Consider the following 23,597-nt stretch of genomic DNA (forward strand, 5'->3'; position numbering starts at 1 on the left):
ATTTTTCATTCAAAAATGAAATAAATCCCCACTTTTTCCCCTCTGGATTATTATTATTATTATTATTATTATTATTATTATTAAACTTTATTTCTAAAGCGCTGTAATTATACACAGCGCTGTACAAAGTCGGTAATATTAAAGAGAATATAAAAGCCTGCCCAAGGCGTACATTCTAAAATAATAACAATTAAAAGAGGAATAGATAAAATTACCATATAGAAAAGAAAAAACAAATTAAAAACATCAAATATCAAACAAATCACATCACATCAGATATTGTCAGACAGCCAGATGACAATTACAAATTCCCTGAGAACGCTTCCCTAAACAGGAACGTTGGGTACTAACCGTGACACGTTCATTTCCTGCAGAGAAGGGTCCTGGCATCCTGTAATCTGGGTTTAGCTCCTCCTATTTGCTCCTGTAGGCAGGGACAATAAACAAAAGACCGGCCCCTATATAGGGAGGAGCTAGCCCCCCTGAACCTCAGTCAATAACAAGCCAAGCGACTAGTAAGGTCAATCAAGGAACTGAACTTTAGTAACATCAGCTAAGGGTTAACTAGAACACCTTAGAAAAAACTAGTCCAAGAACAAACAAGAACTCAGAAAAACCGATTCAGCAACAAGAAGAAGAACAAGGCAGGTCCACCAACAGGCAGGCAGGGTCGGAGGTCGCAGGCAGCACCCGGGTGGGCAGGATGCCAGGACCCTTCTCTGCAGGAAATGAACGTGTCACGGTAAGTACCCAACGTTCCTTTTCCCAGCAGAGAGGGTCCTGTCCTCCTGTAATCTGGGATTTACAAAAGCCCTCTCGAACTGGGAGGGAGGTGCTGCTAGGAGACTGTGGCCCCCGACACAATCTGTTGGAGGACCCTCCTTCCAAATGACGTCTCAGCGGACTGAGACACGTCCAGTTTGTAATGTCTTATGAAGGTTGAAGGCGACTTCCATGTGGCCACCCTGGAAATATCTGACAGGGAGGCGCTAGTGGCCAAGGCCGCAGAGGTAGATGCACTCCTGGTTGAGTGCGCCATCACCCCCTCGGGTGGAGTGAGATCAAGAGTAAGGTAGTTCTTTTAAATACAAGACCTGATTCACCTACTCAGAGTCGAGACTGGTACCTTGGACCCCAAAGAGCCCAGGCAAAAGGAAATGAACAACATCTCAGATGACCTTAAGGTTGAAGTCCTCTTGATGTAGATTTTGAGGGCTCTGCACTCATCCAATGTGTGCCAGGTCTTTTCCAAGTCCTTCTTAGGATCGGGGCAGAATGAAGGCAGGAGAATGTCCTGTGACACCTGAAAGGTTGAGTTGACCTTAGGCACGAAGGTAGGGTCTGGACGAAGGCACACTGAGACAGGCTTAAAAATACACAAGTCTTTACGTACCGACAGGGCCCCAGCTCTGACACCCATCTGGCGGAGGGAATGGCCGTGAGGAAGATGACCTTGAGGGAGAGGTGTTTGAGGAAGGCCTCCCAAAGGGACTTGATTGGCCCAACCATCAGAGCCTTTAAGACCGTGTTCACATCCCAAGATGGAAAACGATGTCTGGTGGGCTCCCCTCAACAGCCTCTTAATGTGAGGATGGCTGCCATTCTAGCTGCTCTCGTATGGAGCAGAAATGACGTGCTGGCAGACACCTGCCTTATAATCATGTTGGGTCAAGTCCCTTCTTAATGTCATCTTGGATAGACTATACCAGGTCAGCCACTGAAAACCTGAAGCAGTTGATGAGAACTTGCCTAAGCAGTGGATTATGTGATCAATCAGAATAGAACCTGATCTAAACTGGACCTATGGCAGCTTCCAGCCTATCACTGATCACCTTGCAATGAAGGTGATATTAAGGTGATTTCATTTGTAGTAATTAAGACTTACCACTCTGAAAGAGGAATGTTAATGTCTGACCTCCAATTAAAATTTCAAAACAATGTGCAGTTCTTTACTGGAACATCTGTGAACCTGTGTAAAATAAGACTAATCCCATGGTTAGGCAAAGAAGACACTGGATTAACCTTTATCTCGCAGACATTGGTGAGTCCATGCAGAAGCATAGATGCACTCTGTGTTAACAGGGCCTGTGGTCAGAATGAACTTGTCTAGAGACTTTAAAAATCACCCCAAGTCCATGTAGCAGACTATCATCAACCTGTACGAAGGCTGAGGGGTCTCCCAGCTGAATGAACTGCTGACTAAGGAGTCATGAAATGGGAACAGAGGGCTTGGCAAAGATAGCCCTCTGGTATCTAATTTCAAGGAGAGAATTTTCTCCACAAAAGGGATCTGTCAAAGGAACACAAACCTAAATTATAGTGGGCCCTCGATATGTGTTGGAGTTGAATTTAGGACTTTGCATGGATACCAGATCCATGGAATTTGAAGTCACAGAAAATATAATGGTATAGTAAAATGGAGTCTCCTGTATAAAATAGTCAAATCACAGTTTGTTTTTTGAATGAATGAATATATATATATATATATATATATATATATATATATATCAAGCTGTGCTAGCAGAAAAACAAGGCATAGGCACTAGGAAGTCCATTTTCCCAGCCTCAGAAGGCAGTGGACAATGGTGTTGTTTGGGCCAGACCTTGGCATGAAAGCCAAATTAGACACTCCCCCACACAGCAGCTAACCTATAACAATAAAATCATAGAAGGATGAGACCACAAGGGCCATCAAGTCCAACCCCCTGCCATGCAGGAAATCACAATCAAAGCATGCCCAACAATATGAAAAGGAATCTTGTAGCACCCTGAGACCACTAAAAGAAAGAGATTGGCAGCATGAACCTTCATGGCCTTGAGCCCAACTCATCATATGCATACCTTGTTACAATGGGCCTTCCAAACCAGGCAGCAGCTGAATGGCAAGCCCATCAGCAGGCATTCTTATTTAAAATGTAAACTATCTAGCCAAGGTAAGAGGTAATTGTGATCTTTGTGGCAGACTCTTCAGGGCTGTGCAGGATGTCTGAATGGGATTTGAAGCAACCCCTTAGCAGAAAAACCTGATTATATTGTTTTAAAACACTCCTGGAGGAAGGGGAGATTCTCCCCCCATGGAGAGGAGTCTGTTTGTCTGTTTGTTTTTTATATAATTTTTCTTAACTCCTTGTATTAGTGAGAACCATTTCATGGAAGAAACTGTATTTTTTAGTTTCTTCCCTTTAACAGGCATCTCTCCTATGAAGGAAAGGAAGGCAAGGGGAGCCACCTCTCCTGAGGCTATCTGACTGAGGTTCCCTGTGTTCTATAACAGGAACATAACCCTTTTGCCAATAAAGTGGAACTTGGTTGGTCACCTTAATCCAATATATCTATCATCTCATATGAGATGTTTTTAACAAAGATCCTCAATGCATGAAGCATTAGAGGTCTGCTGAGTGACCAGAGGCCCTCTCCTTGCTTGTTACCCTGTTTATTAGCATTTAAATGAATCTGTATTGTTAAAGCTTATGCTCTTAATGAGAAGTGCCATGGCTGAATAACAGTTTGCACAAAGGAGGTAGAACCATGTGCTCATCTTATGTCTTAGGCTGTTCCAGCTAAGGCAAAAAGGCTGTGGCCCTAATGGAGACAGAGATGGATGCCCATGAGGAAGGAAGAAAAATCATCATGTTGGCTTATGGCTAGCCCCTTTCCTTGTTGACTTAGTTTCCAGGTATCTTCTCTGGCCTGGAAAAAAGAGAGTGGGTGAGCAGAAACAGCACAACTCAAACTTCATGGGCTAACAGTAATAAAATGAACACCAGAAAAAGTTAACCAGTATCTCTTGTAAATCTGAGCCCTCAGACCTGTTGCTGTGGGGGCTCTCCCCTCCTTTATTTGCCCCATCAAGGGAGGCTGCCTGGGCAGTAGCTTCTTCCAGGCATTGAGGAAACTGCTCCTGGGTTAGCAGTGACTGAAGACCATGGCTAATCATGGGTAGGTAGCTGCATATGGCCTGTAGTGTAGCCCTGATATTCAGAGGGCATATTGTTTTATTTATGTTTAAAAACAGACCCAACTTCAAGCTGGGGTTTAGAAGCTTAGCCCTTTTAATCTCAGGCAGGCTTTATAGTAACCTGGCTGAATTATAGAAGATGGCTTGGTCCTCAGCTCCCTTCCAACTTGCATAAGTAGCTGGGAAGGGAAGAGGGGCTGCTGTGGGACATGGCTCTACATTTACCTGAGGCATGTCTGTGTGCTGACAAGGATAATCTCTGATGGAAAGGAGAGGCCCGCTGCCATAGTTTGGGGCAGCCAAACACAATTGGAAATGAAGGGAACTCTCCACCCATGATATCCACAAGTGGCTTCCCCCTTTTTATTGTAATGTTTGGGAAGAGAACACAGGAGGATTTGTATCCATGTGCTCTCGCATAGAATTCTTGGGTTAGAAGAGACCCCAAGGGCCATCCAGTCTAACCCCATTCTGCCCTGCAGGAACTCTCAGTCAAAGCATACCCGATAAGATGGCCCTCCAGCCCCTGTTTAGAAGTGGGTGGCAGAGGCCATGCTCTCTCTGGGGAGGACATGAGGCCATTTTGTGCTTTTTTGTGGGATGCTCTGTGGCAGCCAAAAAGGACCATTTTAGAGTTGGAAGCTTCAGTTCCTGCTGGGCCAAGTGCAGCTTCATTTACAGCCATGCGGCTGTACCACATAGAGGAGGAGTCCTCTGCCTCCTTATACACCATCTCATTATAAGAATTCAAAAGGAAAGTGCAGGAGCCCTGGCAACACCACCATGTGTTTCCCAGTCTGCAAAAGGATCGCCCACACCTATGGGGTCCTGGGTGCCATTGGGGCCAGAGATGGGAAGGAAGGGGGAGACCAAGGGTTTATGCCCCCCATCTGCCCTCCTGGCGGAGTCCCAAACCTTGTGCTAGGCATAGTGCCTGCAATGGCCCTGGCAGAGGCCTCATGGCAATGCCTGCCCCAAGAGAGGGCATTAGATCTGGCAAAGGTTATTTGGTGGCTGGAGAGAGAGGGCCCCTGGTACTCACCCTTCTCCTGTGTCTTCTGGCTGGCTTGCCTCTCCGATGTTGGCCCTGTTTCAGACTGTGCAGAGGTGATGCAGAGAAATCCCTTGCCATGGCTTTTGGCTGGCCTGTCCTCTGAACTCTGGCCCCAATGGGCTGAGCAGGGATGTTGAGAAGGGAAGTTTCCATAACTTCCGGCCAGTTTCCTCACTGATCCCTGGCCTTAAACAGGCTGGGCAGAGGTGGTGCAGAGAAATCCTTTGCCATGGCTTTGGCTGGCCTGTCCTCTGAACTCTGGCTGGGCAGAGATGCTGAGGAGGGAAGTTTCCATGACTTCTGGCCAGTTTCCTCACTGATCCCTGGCCTTAAACAGGCTGGGCAGAGGTGATGTGGAGAAACAGAGACATGGAGGGGAAACCCCTCACCATCTGTTCCCACGGCTCCCATGTGCTGCAATGCTGTTTGCAGAAATATCCTGTGCTCCCACCATGATAGGGGGTAGCTTTGGAGGAGAGGGAGAGTCATTGGCAAAGCCAAGACCTTTCTCCAATCCTGGGAGCCCTTGCCATATTAAGTCCTTCTTCATGTTCCCAAGGCTGCCAGAGAAATGAAGAGAATAAAAGGACTGGAGTGGCAGTAGTGGAAAAGCTGCAGAGCAACAGCAAACACATCCCAATGAGTCTCCCTCTGAAGCCAGCTCCCTCTGTTGAGCTGGCAGACCCTGAGCTAGGGAAGCCTGAGCTAAGGATGACCCTTAGCCAGTGCTCTTGGGGTCCTCTGCCATAGCCACCACCAAAGAAGGGGGGAAAGGCAGGGGAGAGGAGAAGGGAAGGCCAAGAAAACTCACAAACTGCTTTTGGAGAAGGAAAAAACCTTGCTGGCTCGAAGAAACACATCCTGCTAGGAGCATAGGCAGGAACAAGACTGAGGTTCAGGGGGGCTAGCTCCTCCCTATATAGGGGCCGGTCTTTTGTTTATTGTCCCTGCCTACAGGAGCAAATAGGAGGAGCTAAACCCAGATTACAGGAGGACAGGACCCTCTCTGCTGGGAAAAATATGGTTTTCAGCTCAGCCTTAAAGCTGGTTAGGGAAGTGATGAGCCGTGCATGCAGAGGAAGAAGGTTCCAGGAATGAGGGGCAGCAGGAGAGAAGGGACTGATCCAGGACGGGGCAGAGAAAATCCTGGGTTGAGAGAGGAGACTTTGGCTACCAGAGCGGAGAGTACGAGTAGGGATTTAGGGAGAGAGAAGATCAGTTAAATAAAGAGGGGCCAGCTCATGCAGGGCTTTAAAGGTGAGTAGCAAAAGTTTGTACCTGATGCGGAAAGGAAAAGGAAGCCAGTGGAGGACAACAGAGGGGAGACATGATCATAACGGCGAGCGAGTGAAATAATGCGTGCAGCTGAATGCTGAACAGAAATTAAAGCCGTAAAACAATGAAAAGCCCTGGATTTGGCTCCGATCATATGTCATTTGGATAGCTTGCTGTGAAAACTAGGTGAGACCCTTTTATTTACCATGTATGTGCAGACATGTCCTGGGACACATGTGGCCAAGCAAAATTAGAGTGTGATCAAGATGGCAAAAGTGATTAATGAGGAAGAATACAAAAGGCAAGGGAGTCTTCAGTAGTTTTCTTTTATTCTAGCTTGCTGAGAAGGGCAAGATTCTGTGCCCTTCACTCCTCTGCCCCTGGCTGAGTTAAGAGAGTGCAGATTACTTTTGCAGTTTTAACTCTGTTTGCAGCAACTGAAATAAGCTGAGGACAAAAGGAGGAGGAGAGAGAAACTGGGACATTTTAAAAGCAGTTGAATAAGTAGGACAAGAAGGGATTAACTGAGACATTCCCTGACAAATTGGGACAGCTGGAGTTGCATACACATGTGCTTATGTATATGCAGCACAGAACCAATGTGGTGTAGTTGTTTGAGTGTTGGACTAGGGTTATAGGGAGACCGGTTTTGAATCCCCTCCTCAGCCATGGAAACCCACTGGGTGACCTTGAGCAAGTCATATGCTCTCAACCTCAGGGGAAGGCAATGCCAAACCTGATCTGAACAAATCTTGCCAAGAAACCCCCATGATTGGTTTGCCTTAGGGGCTCCACAAGTCAGAAGTGACTTGATGGGACCCAGCAACAAAAACTGTGGGGTGCATTTTCACTTTTCTTTTCAATGTTTAAAGACAACAATGTGAATAGTACTATACTGGCAATGATGTTGACTTTTAATCATTAGATTACATGGTAAGTATTAAAAAAATTAAACAGAAGACAGTGGGAAAGGCATTATTTCCCCTGTTGCCTTCACAAAGTTCCACTTATGTATCTCCTTACAGCAGGTTCAAAATGTCAAAATCAGCATCCATGCAACAAATATATTTCTAGACACTACTGTACAACGACATCAGAGACATCATTGCCTGCATCAAATAATATAATTGTATCAGCAGAAAGCCCCTAGCATCAATGGTTATTTTCAGAGTTAGCACAAGGGTCGTATCCAATATAATTCCAGCTTTCACTCAGAACACACTGCAAAATCCATTGTCTATAGATACAGTCTAAAGTAGAGGCAAATCTGCCCAAACTAGTCAGAGAGCTGCAATTTAAGGATTTACATCAGTTATTTCCCAGAATATGGTGGTCTCCCAGGAATAATCTACTGCTTGCCAAACACATAATAGAAAACAACACAACTCCATATGTAGTTCTGTGTTAAAACTACTCTGATTTATCTGTACTCTATAGGCTTATCCTGGACAATGACACTTCCTTCTAATTGCCCAGGCAGTAGGCCTGTACTTGCTTGTGGACAGCCACACAGCTTTAAAATGTTATTTACCACCAACAAAAGACCTCACACAGAGATGCAGACACAAAGACCACACTGAGGCAGACCCAGATGCTGACACTATCTCTTTGCCTACCCTGGAAAAGCTGTTGCATGACCTGTTGTATAAGATCACATGCAACATAAGGAATTCAACATAATATATTCCATGATTTGACAACAATATGTTGCTACATTCTGTAGTTTCTGTGGGCAGTTTCTATGCATGGACTAAATCTGACATCAGAAACTGCAGCATTCAAAAACCAATTCGGGGTTCTCACAATGCTCTATGTTCCCATGATGTTCTATGTCTGACTTCAGAAAACCTTAAAAGATACATTATAGTGGAAAATACCCAAACAAGAATTTAGCAGTAAATTCAGCTCTTATCTTTTGTGGCTTGAGAAGGGCAAAGGATTTTTCCCCACCACACTTCAATCTCCTCATCAATGCAAAAATATTTGTATTATCACCCAAGTATTCTTTCACTCATGACTACTAAGGTCACTAACTGTTCATACTATTTGAATTTCAATTCCCTCTATAGCTACCCACCCAAGCATGTGTGTAATAATCTGCTAATTGAGGTAACACTTCATGGATCTGTTGAAGTATGCTATACCTCACAAAAAAAATTACAACTAAATAAGTAGTCACTGAGTCACCACAAGACTCTCTGTTTTAGGTGTAGTACAATTATTTTTATATTAGTAGGAACAACAAAGAAGTCACAATAGACAGATTAACCAAACACACAGAAAAACTCAAACGATAGGAAAGCAAGTAGCAGAAACATTCTACAACACAAACACTGTCCGAAGCATCACCACACATGTTATAGGAACATGGAATGTGAGAAGCATGAGCCAGGGAAAGCTAGCGATAGGGCCCAAACTGACAGGCCAAAATAAAGCTGCTTTGGGTCACTTTGGAGGTATGCTTTTTAAATTATGCATGCGCCCTAAGAGGCCGGAAGCTGTGCCAAAGCCATGCTCCAGTCCTAAGGACTGGAGCTTGGCTTTGACACAGCTTCTGGCTTCCTAAGATACGTGTGTCACTTAAACAGCATACCTCCAAAGTAACCTGGAGCAGCTTTATTTTGGCCTGTCTGTTCAGGGCCCATAGTAAAAGAAGAAATGGAACACATAAAAATAGCAGTACTAGGAGTGAGTGAGCTAAAAGGGACAGGAATGGGTCATTTTGACTTAGATAACTACAGGAAACAAAAACACAAGAGGAAATGGGGTGGCCTTCATACTAAGGAAAGATGTGGCAAAAACAGTCAAAGGATACAATACTAAGTCCAAATCATGTCAATAAATCTGCATAGGAAATCGATAAATATCACCATAATCCAAGTATATGCACCAACCACAGAGGCAAAAGAAAAGATTGAGAGATTATATGAAGAAGTCGAGGAAGAAACTGACAACACACCAACATAGGGCCTCAGGCTGATCCTAGGCGACTGGAACACCAACATAGGAAGCAAAGAAGAATCAGAAACAGTGAGAAGATTCAGATTAGGCATAGGAAACAAAGCAGGTGAGCATCTGGTATATTTTTGTGAGACTAACAATTTATTCATTGCAAACACTTTTTTCATACAGCCAGAGAGAAGGCTATACACATGGACATCACCTAATGGACAACACAAATGCAAAATAGATTATATAATAGGAATATATAATAATATATAATAAGAACCCCCCAAAATAGAGAAATTCCATTATGATGGACAAGGTGCTGACTGTGGCACAGACTACAAACTACTTGTATGAAAAATAAAAGTGAAGCTCAAGAAGAAACCAAAATCAGTAATTACACCAAAATATGATCTGAACAACATCTCAACATAATTTACTGACAATATAAGAAACAGATTTGCACTATTAAGCATAATCAATTGAGAATGAGAAGAACTATGCTTAGAAGTCTGGGACACAATAAAGGAAGAATGCAAATACACACTTTCAGTGGCTACAAAGAAGGAGAAGAAATGTGGATGACAGATAAAACACTTCAAACAGTAAAGGAAATAAGAGAAACAAAACAAAAGGGAGATGGGGCAAAATCAGAACATGAATGTAACTTTACAACAATGAATGTGAAAAGATAAAGACAATTACTATAATGATCAGTATAGAGAAATAGAAGACAACAACAACAAAAAAGGAAGAACAAGAGACCTCTTCACAAAATCTGAGAAATCAAAGGGAAGTTCAAACCAAGGTCTCAGAAGCTCTATAATAGTAAAAAGAGCATAATTCAAAACCAGGAAGAAATAAAAAGATATTGGATGCAATACACAGAACAGTTATATAAAAGAGATGAGCAAATGAAAGACACGTGGAAAGAAGAACCATATGAAGATAAGCCCAAAATTTCAAAAAGTGAGGTGGAAGCTGCAATAAGAGAACTTGGGTAAAATAAATCACCAAGAACAGTTGATAATCCATTAGACCTGCTACAATCCACACTGACAGAATCAACTCTTGTGCTGACCAACATATGTCAACTGCTAGAACAGAATATGGAGAAGCAGAATTGTTCCCAGTTGGCAAAGGGGTCAGGCAAGGCTGCATCCTTTCAACATAGACAGTGAAGAAATCGAAATAGTAAAATAGTTCCTGTACCTTGGATCAAACCTTGATCACAATGGAGGCTGCAGTTAAGAGATCAGAAGAAGGCTAGAAATGGGGATGGCAGCTATGAAAGAACTAGAAAAGATTCTAAAATGTAACTGAGCATGAAAATTAGATTCATACAGGCCATTGTTTTCCCTATTACCATGTATGGATGTGAGAGATGGACAGTGAGGAAAGTGCATAAGAGGAAAATCAATTCATTTGAAATGTGGTGCTGGAGAAGAGTGCTGAGGATATTGTGGACAGCCAAAAAGACAAACAAATGGGTGCTAGAACAGATCAACCCTGAAATCTCTCTGTAAGCCAAGATGATAAAGCTGAGGTTGTTGTACTTTGGCCACATCATGAGAAGACCTGACTCATTTGAAAGGACCATAATGCTAGGAAAGGTGGAGGGATGTAGAAAGAGAAGATCGCATGCTAGATGGATAGACTCAATTAAGGAGGTCATGGACATGAATTTACAGGACTAAAGCAAAGCAATGGAAGATAGGGAGTCTTAGAAATGTCACAATGAATCGGGATCAACTCAAAGATTGTTAACAACATCAAGGTTCCATACCCTAGTTCATGATGATAAAGTTCTCCTTTGGCAAATCATCTAGCCTTGTCAAGGACGAATGCAGTAATCCTTGACCACATTAAATGTATCTGGCTCCAGAGGCAGCAGCATATAATAATAATATAAAACAATTCATTTCTAGCCACCCAGTTGTTGAGTTTCAGTGTTTGCCTTTGCCTGCTTTGATCCCAGCTTCAGGCATTCCTGCCTATTATTGGGACTTTTTGACTTCTTTGCCCCTCGGCATGCACCCTGCCTTGTATTACAAAATGCTGTCCAATTTATGAATTACTCTCTTTTTCTCCTCCTTCTGAAAATGATACCCTTGTGATCTCCATAAACCAGTCCAGGGCTGACTCTGACTTGGTTGGCCCCATAAAGGCATTGCTGTAGATTTTGGATGTTATTGTACTTTGCTGTATGCCCAACACAGCTACCCCTGGATATGTTTTCTGTCTCCTCCTCTTTTTCTCCTGCACTGGTCATTTGTTAAGTTAACTCTCCAGCCCTGTCAGGCACATACAGCCACAGAACAGGGCAGTAGGAAAACCTCAACAGATCGTACATAGAGCTGATGCGGGCCTCCCATTCTATTTCTGTTTTGCTTCAATTTTATAGTTTACCTCATTGGCAAGGACTTGCCTTAAAATCAGGGCACAATGCCCAGTGTTACATTGTGTGTGTTGCATATAAAAATGTGTTTAATATTGATGTTCCTTATAGGTATTCCAATACCTATTTCCCCTCCTGTATTTGGTATTTAAACATGGGTGGCTGAAAAGGGAAAGAAAGAGAGAGAGAGAGAGAGAGAGAGAGAGAGAGAGAGAGAGAGAGAATGCAGACACATACACAAACAGGCACTTAGTCAAACATAGGCAGGATACAGACCGCCCAAAAAAGGGTGGTCTCCCACCACCCTGGTTTGCTGCGCGAGGGAGCCGCAGCAGACAAACCCCGCAGCTCCCTCGCACAGCAAAAAGAACCTGCAAAAAGCAGGTTCTTTCTGCGGCACGGTTGTGACGCCGCAAGGCGCCAATGGCTAGGTGTCTGTCACGTCAAAATGTCGGCGCCCATATGTAAAGGGCTCCGCCATTTTGACGCCCTCGTCATGTGCGAGGGGCGAGTCATGTCTGGAAGCGCCACCCCCACACATAACGACGGCGCCCCATACAGCCTATCTGTGCAGCACCTTATATTTAATTTTTGGCTATTTTCAAAATGTAATAATTCAGAAAATTACAAATATTATAAAATGAAGATATAAAGGACCATAAAATTTTATTAAGAATGCTGAGCTTGGAAATTTGAATAACAAAGTAAACAACAGAATCACAGAATGCTTTCAGCCCCCCCCCCCCCCCCATCTTTTAACATCTTCATTTCTGAGGAATCTCTGTGGCACATTTGTGAATGCAGAGCTGAATTTCAAAGGCAGTTTGCATCCACCATTACACAGCAGTCTGTGCCACAGTGAAACATGAATAAGGTGCACATATCTCTGAACAATTACATTCACTACAGTCTGTCACCTTTGCAAAATACAGAAAAGAGGTGCTAAATAAAAAGGTGTTCTAATTGAGTAATATTTTGTAGTGTCAAATAGGATAAACAATGAGTGAAAAATCACTTATGTCCATGACACATTTAGATCATGACAGGGTAGTATCAGGTCTGTTTATTGATAGGATCATGTACATTATATATCACCATTTATTTATTTATATAGCATCTTCAGTGTACATGATGCTTTACAAACAAAAAAAATGGGTCCTGCCAGAGGCACACATATGTGTTACACAGTCACAGGAGGAAGGAAGGAATAATAAAGCTATAAAATTATACAATACAATTGTAAAACGTTATCCAGATAAAATGTAAGATAGAAGAGTCATGCTGACACTGTGATATTGGCATTATTATTTTCAGTTCTGTTTCTAAGTACCCCCAACATGTAATCTGTCAAGGGAGGGTGGCACAGGGGGGATTTTTGTTGAGTTGCTGTTGCTGGTGAGCCAATTACGTTGTGAGAGCTACAGAGTTCCATTCTGTTCTTCATGTGGCTTATCTATCCTTCATGCTGCTTAATATCTTATGAAACCATTGAAAGAGTCTATCCAGTGTACTGAGTTGGGTGAGATCATTATGTTGTGACACCTAGCTCTTATTTCTCCTTGTTATCAGCGTAAAGTATTGATGCTTAGATGTTGAAACAGACTAGCGATCCAATAAGCTTGAGCTGATTGCTGACAAGATGGAGTGGTGGTTCTCAACTGGATCTAAGAATTTGATGGATGACCTGCCCTGGATGGGGCTACACTCCCTTGAGGAAAGAGTTGTGTAGTCTGTGAGTATTCCTGGATCTCTTCCTCTCACTAGAGACTTAAGTGGGATCCATGGTTCATATCTTTGGCTGGCTCACCAGCAACAGTTTCTGGAGAGTAATAACATGATTATAGTAGTTAATGTACTAACTTCCTTTTTAGGCTATTGCAGAGTTTAAGACATTACATTTGAAAATTAAATTTCTTAAATTAACATTACGGTACTTAAAATATTAGTTTAGAACAGACCATGAGATTTACACAGGTCATGGTAGTTTTCACCATTTAACCCTAGGGACACATTTTGTTATCAGCTCTTTTTGTCATTTTAAAGTTGCCTCTCCTAGCTTGATTCCCCCCTCCCCCCGGATGGACAAAAAAACTACCATTGTTGCTGAGGGATAATGGAGAACCAACATGTCTGGAAACTCTCAGGTTGAGAAAAGCTGCCCTAAATCTAAGGGGGAAATCTAATGAATTGCCTAATTAACAAATTAATTAATTCACTCCCCGCCCCATTTCCGAGCTACTGGAATGCATGGAATTTGAAGCTGCCCTTGAAGGTATCATGGAAGTAGGCAGCAGCTAGTTTACATACAGGAACTCCATGACACAAGTTCTAAAAGAACTGCACTGGCTGCCAATATGAAGACCAGACTATCCTACAATGTAGTATATTCATTTTTATTTTTTATTTTAGACTGTTGGTTAACCGAGGTTTCCTGGGCCATTTATGACTTTAGAAATTGCAATCCCAGCACAACCATATTAATGCCAGTACTCTACAATCTGCATTGGCTGCTAGTCCATTTCTATACTTAATTCAGAGTACTGACATTAATATGACAGTGTGATGTGGTAGCTAAAAAAGCCAATGCAGTTCTAGGCTGCATCAACAGAGTATGGTATCTGGCTCAAAGAAAGTAATAGTACCATTCTATTCTGCTTTAAACAAACCTTCCCTGGACTACTGTGTCCAGTTCTGGGTGGCATAATTCAAGAAGGATACTGACAAGCTGGAATGTGTTGAAAGAAACATGATCGAAATGGTAGAAGATCTAGAAACAATGCCCTATGAGGAGAGACATAGGGAGCTGGGTATGCTTAGTCTGGAGAAGAGAAGGTTAAGAGGTGACATGATAGGGCTGTCCGACAGTGGAACAAACTCCCCCGGAGTGTAGTGGAGTCTCCTTCCTTGGAAGTCTTTAAACAGAGGCTAGATGGCCATCTGTCGAAGATGATTTGATTTGGATTCCTGCATGGCAGGGGGTTGGACTGGATGGCCCTTGCAGTCTCTTCCAACTCTATGATTCTATGATTCTAGCCATGTCTAAACATTTAAACATATGTCATATTGAGGATGGAGCCAGGCCAGAGACCAGGACACCAAGCAATGGGTTCAAACTACAGGATAAGCTATTCCACCTAAACATTGGGAAGAGTTTTCTGAGGGTAAGAGCTATTTGGCAGTGGAATACACTGCCTCAGACAGTGGTGGAGTTTTCCTTCTTTGGAGGTTTTCGAGGAGAGGCTAGATTGCAATCTGTCAGGAGTGCTTTGATTGTGTATTCCTGCATGGTAGGGGGTTGGACTGGATGGCTCATGTGGTCTCTTCCAACTCTGTGATTCTATATTGTCCACTCTCAGGTAGCCATCTAGTTGCCTTATGCTAGATTAACTAGAGGTTCTAAATGTTTTCAAAGAGAATCCTACATATAACACATTGAAACAATACAAGGGAAGTGAATGAACATGAGCACCAAGAAGAGTCATAATTCCCATATCATCCAAAACTGTAGCCACCTGTGCCTTAGAAATATTGGCCTCAAACAGATGGGCCAAAAGAAGCAGTTTCAGGCCATTTGGGGGATGGGGCATTTAGATCATGCATGCCCCAGAAGCGGCTGGGAGCAGCACTGCAGCTGCTTTAAGGAGAGAAAAGCTGAACTAAAAAGAAGCAGAAATAAACCTCACTAGCCAGGAAAGTGGGCACTTTCGACAGTGCATATAAATGCCCCGATGCGAGACTGGTTCCAAAGGAGCTCTTCATCCTAACCCTAACCTGGCATATAAATGCACCAGTGGGCATTTAAAACATAGAGGCTGGGGTGGCAATGCAAAAAAGGGAAAGTGTGACACCTCCAATGGCAGTCCAATAGGGGCAAAGGATGAAGGGGGGTGAAGGGGATCAGAATTTTTCCTTGGCAGTGTCCATATATGGTACACGGAATGCACTTTATTCACCTCTTATTTCTATGTGTGGCATTTGAAAGATGCTAATGAATTAGGACATTTGGGGAATTAATATTAATGGCCCAGGAAACTGTCTTTTTTCATTTCTACCTGGCCTTCTTCTTTGATTAACATTTTAATCTAACATATTACAGCTAGAGCAACTTGCATTTAGAAACCTTCTGTTGAGGGTTTGTTAGGAAGGCAAACTTCTAATCTTTCTGCCTGTCTTCACTTTCCTGGAATTTGAAAAAATTCCATACTAGTGCTGTTTTGTGTGGTATACTAACAAAATATGTTTGGCAGTCAGTCATGGAATTGTCCTTGGCTTCCACAGAGGTTGAGGCTCAGTACTAGGATTAATCTTTGTTGTGCAATTTAGCAGAGAAAAACATCTTCTCAGGTGAAAGGATTCACAAACTCTTAAGTATTCTGCTGTGACAAATTGCCTATGATGATTACATCCATTATATAATAAAATCCTATGTGATCTTGGTAGGCAGAGTTTAAAATAATAATCTAACAGTTTACTGGGTTAATGCCACTGTATAAGTGCCAGCTTCTTAGGTAGCACTTTTGAGCACAAGGACTGTGCTGCAGGCTCTTTGTTATTTGTAATTACATCATCTCAGTTGTAAATTGACAGAATATTTCTGAAATGTGTGTTCCAAACATTAAGTGTGATATAAACTTGATCTACAGCTTCTAGTGTTGTTAAGGTGTTATTGTGTTAAGTTACATCCCCCACCCCCAAACCCCCCACCCCCTTTTCACACTGGATTATGCATGAAATACAGAAGGACTTGGTTTTTGCAATTTCATTTACTTTTAGAATTACAGGAAAGGAACAATTAAAAATCACTTAAGCTGCAGAAATATCTGGTTAATGTTTAATTTCAGTTACTTCTAGTCATGTTGTTGTTAACTGCCATCAAGTCAACTTCAACTTATGGTCCAAATCACCCTATCTTAAACAGCTGTCCTTGGGTCATGATGGCATCTGCATATCTTAAATTGCTGGTGTTCCTTCCTCCAGTGTTCACACCTCTTTCCTTATAGTCTAGTCCAGTTTTACATATGATACACTCAGCATACAATAGACTTTGTTTACAGCCTTGCCCGACCCCTTTGCCAATTGGAAACTGTTCTCTTTCTCTGTATTCTGTCCTGATGACATCCACTTGTCCTGAATACAGGTTATACATTAGAGCAGTGATTCCCAAAGTGGGCTGTATGCCCTCCTAGGGGGTGGTGGAAAGATACTGGGGGGCAGTGAGTGGAAAGGGGCAGCAGTGAGGGAAAATGGGGTGGCGGGGGGGGGAGGCTTCAGTCAAAGTATTAGTGTGCAAGGAAGACAAGAGAAACAGAAGCCTTTAGAATTATGGTGGAGAGCTGTTCTCATGCTTTCTTTCATCAGATAGGCTGAGAGAAGAGGTAACAGAAGAAATAATGCTTGTGTAAGTCTGTGTGCAGGGAAAACTTGAAGCTTTGTAGAGAAGACATGTCTCTGGGGAAGGAGAGGGAGGAGTTTCTGGGGTCGGTTCTTGGAAAGACTCCTTCACTTTGGAGTGGCTCCTGTAGTTAAAATATCTCCCTTTCCCTGTCCACACCAGTGTCCAGTCCAGAGCATGTGGCCTCTATAACTCCTTACACACATGCTTACTGCATCTCTCTCCATTCCAATGAAGAATGATTGAGAGTCCTTCCTCACCAGGAACAAGCTTCTCCTTTTCACCTGGTCACCTTTGGAGCAGCTGGCTAAGCAATGACCAAGAGGCTACTTACCCACACTGGCCTTTGCTGAAGGGGTGGAATAGGCAAGAGGCTTCTCAGTTGCTGTTCAGCCAGCTGCTCAGTTGCTTCTCTCAGGGTGACTGGGTCCAAAGGAAGCAGCAACCAAGATTGGTTGTTTTGAATTTGCAGTAGAACAATAGACGTAATATTGAGAAATATGGATGGGGGGCACTAGGGTTGTCACCCAAGATGAAAGGGGAAGGTAGCTGAAAAAAGTTTGGGGAACCACTGCATTAGGGTAATCAAATGTTGTGGTATACCCATTTCTTTAAGAACAATGCATCATAGTTTTTCATGATCTATACAATCAAAGGCTTTGCTATAATCTATAACACACAAGCTGATTTTCTTCTGAAATTCTTACAGACCTGTAAAAATTCCACTAAAAATGTATTTAACTTAGTTAAATTGAAATGATAGCCTATTCTGAAAGTAAGTAAATACTGAATTTCTGCACTTATCTAATCTTCAGGTGGGTAGTTTACAATTAGAATCCTCTATTAAACTATGTTAGGCTTTATATCATTAAAAATAGTTCAGTTGCTGTAACAATTCTGCTTATGTATCTTTTGAGGGACCTGAACCAAAAACAATCAGAGTATTTACCAAAACAGTCAGAGGCATTTCAAGGTCTTTTCAAGATACCTTTATAATAATTTAGTCATTTAATTCTTCCTTTTAAAAAAAGAAGAAATATGTGTTATGTAGGCTGCAATGCTAACTTCTGGAACCTATCCATTTAACACTTTTAATTTTCTCAGATAATCAAGAAATATTCTTGATTGATTGATATTGTAGAGTAGCCTATGAAATATGGGCCAGAGGGACACAGCAGAATTGTCAGATCTCATCCAGAGATGCAGCTGGGCACATCTACAACCAATTTGTATGATCATGGTGGCATATTTTAGCCCACTACACTTGTGAATTACTGTCAAATTTCAGAGGCTGCGCCTGTGCCTGTGCCAAATCAAATGTAATTTCCCCATGTTTGGGGAACTGCTCCATGTTGAATAAATTAAAGTGTTTATGATACTGCAATTTAAATACTTTTCAAAGGTTTGTGTAAAAAAATGTTTTATAAACACATCTTACTTATCATAATCTCACTGGTGTTAGTAATTTTCCTCATCAGTTACTTCCAGTTATGTTGGTTACTATCATAGTGAGTACTTCATGAGTTTGGAAGCTTTAGCAGAAAGCTAATTCATTTGCTTCTCTTTTGCATTGCAGTACAGAATTGGACAGCTGTATATGATCAGCAAGCACAGCCATGAGCAGAGTGATCGTGGAGAAGGTGTAGAAGTGGTGCAGAATGAACCCTATGAAGATCCAAATTATGGCAATGGTCAACTGACAGAAAAAAGAGTTTATCTGAACAGGCAAGTGTTTCTATATCCATCCATTCTACATCCATTGCATCACTGTTAAACGTATATATGTATTTTGGAAGTAAAACATTATTCTACAGTTTGGCAAACGAGATAGAGATGGAAGACCAGTGTCACTGAAATCAAATTTAGTGTGTTAGTATCCAATATTTGTCAGTGGAAATTTTGGTACAGAAAAAGAGTAGTGCATTTGAAAATAATAAATTTTCCTTCTTCTTTTCCATTTATCACTAAGAGAGTATTTATTGGTTGTGTTTCACATATACAGTGCATGTTAATTTGAGCTTCTGTAACTCATTAATTCAGCAATTTGCATGTGAGGCAGAAGTCAGCAAAAATTAACTATCTCATAATTTGAATAACTTGAAGGTCTGTAATTTCATTAGTGTGGGTAAGCTCTCCAGTGCAGCAGATCACAGTTATTCCACACCATTGTGTTTACAGCTCTGGCCAACTGATCACCTTGTGGCAAACTTTCTGCGATAAGCATTTTTGTACTTACTTCCTTAAATGGTAGACATACAATGTGCAACTAAGTTTGTGTTCATAGCCTAACCAGCTGGTAGACAGAGCTTGCATTCCACTGGCAAAGCTTTTGAGAGCCCAAGGTCCCCTCCATGGCACCATGAGGTGGAAGAGTAGGACCTTTTCAACTTTCCATATAGATTAATGTATTACAGAATGACACCTATGACAAATCAGTTATGTAAAAGACCAGCTAGGATTCAAGATATGCAGATGCCTTGAAGTGACTTTAAAATGGGGATTATTTGTAAGCAAGTCTCCATAAATCTAGTTGCCAGGGGAACTGAATACAGTGATAGTCTGTACCTAGAGAAGCACACCGTTTCATGAATGCAGATATCCATCCCACCCAGTGTTGTCCAGGAACTGCTGCCATTAGTGCTCCCCAGGATCTAGGGGTACATTGATGGTGCAGAAGACTGGGTGAGCTGGTGATCTCCCTTGTACTGGAATATGGAATGGGCCAGAGAAGTACATAAAAAGCCCTCCTCTTTCCACCTGGTTCAAAGTTCATCACTAATTAACCTACATGTATTGCTTCTATGCCACCTGCTTTTAAACATCCAAAGGAAGTGTAAGAGCAACATGAACCATGTAAACTCAAAACACACAACACTGATATCATAAGAAAATTAAAATAATAAAATAGACACACAGTGCAAGGCAAGTTAATATGATGTACAAACTTTGTTGTTTGTTGTTAACCGCCTTTGACTCAATCTTGACCCCTGATGACCCTGTGGATTATTATTACAGTGTGCCCGCATCATACGCGGGTGCACTTTATGCAGCTTTCAGCATACGCTGAAAACTGCACAGGGAGAAGGGGAAGTGCATTCCATAGGGATTAATGGGGTGTGCACCTATGGCGCTCACGTGCCGCCACGCCACTGCACCGCCACGGGCATGAGCCCCATTCATTTAAATGGGGTTCAAGCATAGGTGGAATTTGCTTTATGCAGGGGAGTCTGGAACGGATCTCCCACGTAAAGCAAGGGCGCACTGTATTATTATTAAACTTTATTTATATAGCACTGTAGATTTACACAGCGATGAACATACAATTAAAAAATTGAGAAAAATGAAACCTGCCAATGGCGTACATTCTACAGGATAATAACAAAATATATATAAAATAATACAATATTGCATTAGATAAAATAAGCAAATAACAAATTAAAAACATCGACTATCACATATCAAAGCAAATATCAAATAACAATTTGATAACAATCACAAATTGCCTGGGAATGCATCCCTGAATAATATTGTCTTCAACTCCGTTTTGAAACTGGTTAAAGAAGTGATGAGCCATGTTCATGGGGGGAGGAGGTTCTAGGAATGAGGGGCAGCAAGCAAGAAGGGATGAATCCGCGATGGGGCAGTGGAAATTCTAGGCTGAGACAGCAGACCTTGACTACCAGAACAGGGGGCACGAGTGGGAGGTGAGGAAAAAGAAGGTTTGATAAATAAGGAGGGGCCAGCCCATGCAGGGCTTTAAAAGTCAACAACAGAAGCTTATACTGGATACGGAAGGGAGCCAGTGAAGGGATGATAATAGAGGAGAAACGTGATCAAAGCGGCGAGCGGATGTAATAATGCGCGCAGCAGTCTCTAAGACTCCCTGTCCTCCACTGCTCTGCTTAGTTCCTGCAAATTCATACCCGTGACCTCCTTAATAGAGTCTATCCATCTAGCATGTGGTCTTCCTCTCTTTCTACTTTACTCCATCTTTCCCAACATTATTGTTTTTTATGAGTCCTCTCTTCTCATGATGTGTCCAAAATATGACACAATTGCAGCTTTGACCTCACTTTTTAAAATTTGGGGGTTCATCTTCATATGGTTATACAAACTAGCAGAGTTAAAACACCAATAGAGTTTTGGGCTACATAACTGAGTTATCAGAGATGTCAAGAGAATGACAATGTTGACATCTCCATGAGTTCTGATCCATATACCAGGAGCACTCTGGAAAGGGCAAGGGAAACTAGTGAGTGTAAATAAAGGCTAGGTACTCACCCATCTCATTTACAGATCTTGATGCTTATGCAATCATAAGTGCCAAGAATGCTTGGAATACATAGGACAGAAACCAACTTATGAGCCAGACATATATGTGAAGTGGGGGTGGACTGAACAGTGCTGGGGGCAGACAGCTCCAGAGTTCATAGACGGCTGTGGAATTCCAGTTGATCACTTTGAATTCATATAGAGTTACTGATAATTATGAGTTGTACAAATTCTTGTGCATGTTTACTGAAAAAGCTACTGAGAAAATACACAAATAAAAGTATGTCTTCATGTGAATGAATTCTGAATTCTGAGTAAGCTTGGCAATCGGTGATCATTTCTGTCAACCTGTAAAGGTCCACCTCACACACTATTGTGGCCACTGTGTCAGTGACATGCACATATGCCACAGATCAACACCCATATTTGGCTGCTAGTGGTAGAAGCAGAGTTGCAAATGCAACAAGGTACCACATCAAGTTTATGCACTCAACATCACAGATTGCAGTTCTGAGTTGTACAACATCATTGGTCATAACTCACTCCCTGGACTCAGATGAAGAGGATGAAGATGTCATAACTCATCCCCTGGCGGAAAGGGCAGAGTTCCAGGAAGCTGCAACTCCTGATGATGACACTCTCCAAGAGTCTGAAGAGATGGCATAGGCTGCAGACGCAGAAGACAACAAGCCCCTGTCCTTCAGTAAATTCAAGAGGAAGAGGCTTAGTGCCCAGCACAAGTTAAATACTAGATGGCAAACTAATTAGACACTAGTGATCTTGACAGAACTACCCATAAATATCCTGGCAGTTCTCTCCCAGCCTGAGTGCTGACAGCTGTCTTATCTGGTTGTTGGCATGTGTTCCTGTTTTGTCTTAACCCTGGATTGAATAGATTTTAGATTGCTCTGTTTACTCCTTACTGCTTCATGTACTTGAACTTCTGGACTGGCTAATGACAACTCCTGTTATTCTCCCTGCATCCTGCTCAAATAACCCATAATTGATGTGGACTAGACTGACCAATCAACATCTCCTACTTACTTCCTTGGGCACTTGCTGACCTGTGTTCAGGATAATTCCCATTCGTTGACATGTGTTGTGCAATGGTCCTATTCTGCCATGAGGTTTCTGTAGTTCTGGTGCAGTGTATCTCAGCATGTGGATATTTACGCTATGCTGAAGGGTTGTTGGACTGCTGCCATTATTTGTTCACATCAGTGCATGCCTGGAATGATGAGGATTTATTACCTGGGGGAAACACTTGCAATATGGGGGGCTCAAGTCAGGATTGCACTTGTGTTCAGCCCTAAGGAAATCTTCAAAGTTGAAGGATCCCTACCCAAGTTGAGGAAGATCATTCTCAACGTTCAGTCAAAAGATGTAAGACAGCTAATTAATTAATGTTTCTCACAGTCTTTCAGGTTTCCTGATGTGTACTGTACTGTAAAATGGAAGAGAAAAGGTGTCATCTTTGAAGCTCAATTACTTCTTTAAAAAGAGTGGAATCTGTAAAGCAGATTAATTGCTCCAAACTCCCAAATTAGCAGCTGCAGCCTTTTCAGTGAGAAAGTTTGCTTTAGGTATTAAAACTTGTCTGACACAAGGATTATATTTGTCTCGATTTCCTCAGTATACACTATGAGTGCATCCAGTCAGCCTGGCTTCCAATACAGAGAGAATTGCTTGCAGAAATATGGTTAAGATTGTGATGTGGGGATTCCACTCCCTTGTTGCTCTATCCTTTGTTAAACTACAGGATATGTATCTTCCAGGAGTGACTTGGTGATGTATGGGGGCTGATGCTTTGACTGGTTCAATTTGTAAGTCCTCTATTGCTTTCCCCCCTAAATATTGCTTCAACTAATGCATAGGTGGGCAAAGTGTGGACCTTGAATGCAGTTTTTATGGCTCTGGGCTTATCAGGATTCCTTGAACAACCTTTTTTTCTGGCCAAAAAAGGATGAAGTACCTCTCTGGGAAGAGTTCAGCTTTAAAATAGTTTATGGGGGACTGCTGCACAATTTAATATTTTTTTTAAAAGGAATTGTTTTTTCAAGGCCAGAAATAGTCTTCTGGTCACTTTCAGGTTTTTGGTTTCTGCTTTTGCTTTGGGCTTTTTGAAAGCCCATGAAACCCCTGGAGAGTTCAAGGGGCAGTAAATTGGCCTCCAGACCTACATCATTCCCGTTGTTGTTGTTCATAGACTCATAAAATCATAGAATTGGAAGAGACCTCAAGGGCCATCCAGTCCAATCCTGTGCTATGCAGGAATGCACAAAGTACCCCTGACACCCATATT

General features: G+C 42.2%; 1 protein-coding gene across 1 annotated transcript in view; it reads left to right on the plus strand.

Moving 5' to 3' along the window:
• Positions 1–23,597, plus strand: part of PITPNC1 (phosphatidylinositol transfer protein cytoplasmic 1) — a 186,515-nt gene that overhangs the window by 74,938 nt on the left and 87,980 nt on the right. Inside the window, exon 2 of the mRNA XM_089540927.1 lies at positions 18,600–18,748. Within this exon, the coding sequence (XP_089397053.1) occupies positions 18,600–18,748 (149 nt within the window). The remainder of the gene's footprint in view (positions 1–18,599; positions 18,749–23,597) is intronic.

Source organism: Sceloporus occidentalis, unplaced genomic scaffold (genome assembly GCF_023333645.1).
Source record: "Sceloporus occidentalis isolate IW3139 unplaced genomic scaffold, rSceOcc1.0.p SCAF_1, whole genome shotgun sequence".
In the NCBI taxonomy this organism is placed as follows: domain Eukaryota; kingdom Metazoa; phylum Chordata; class Lepidosauria; order Squamata; family Phrynosomatidae; genus Sceloporus; species Sceloporus occidentalis.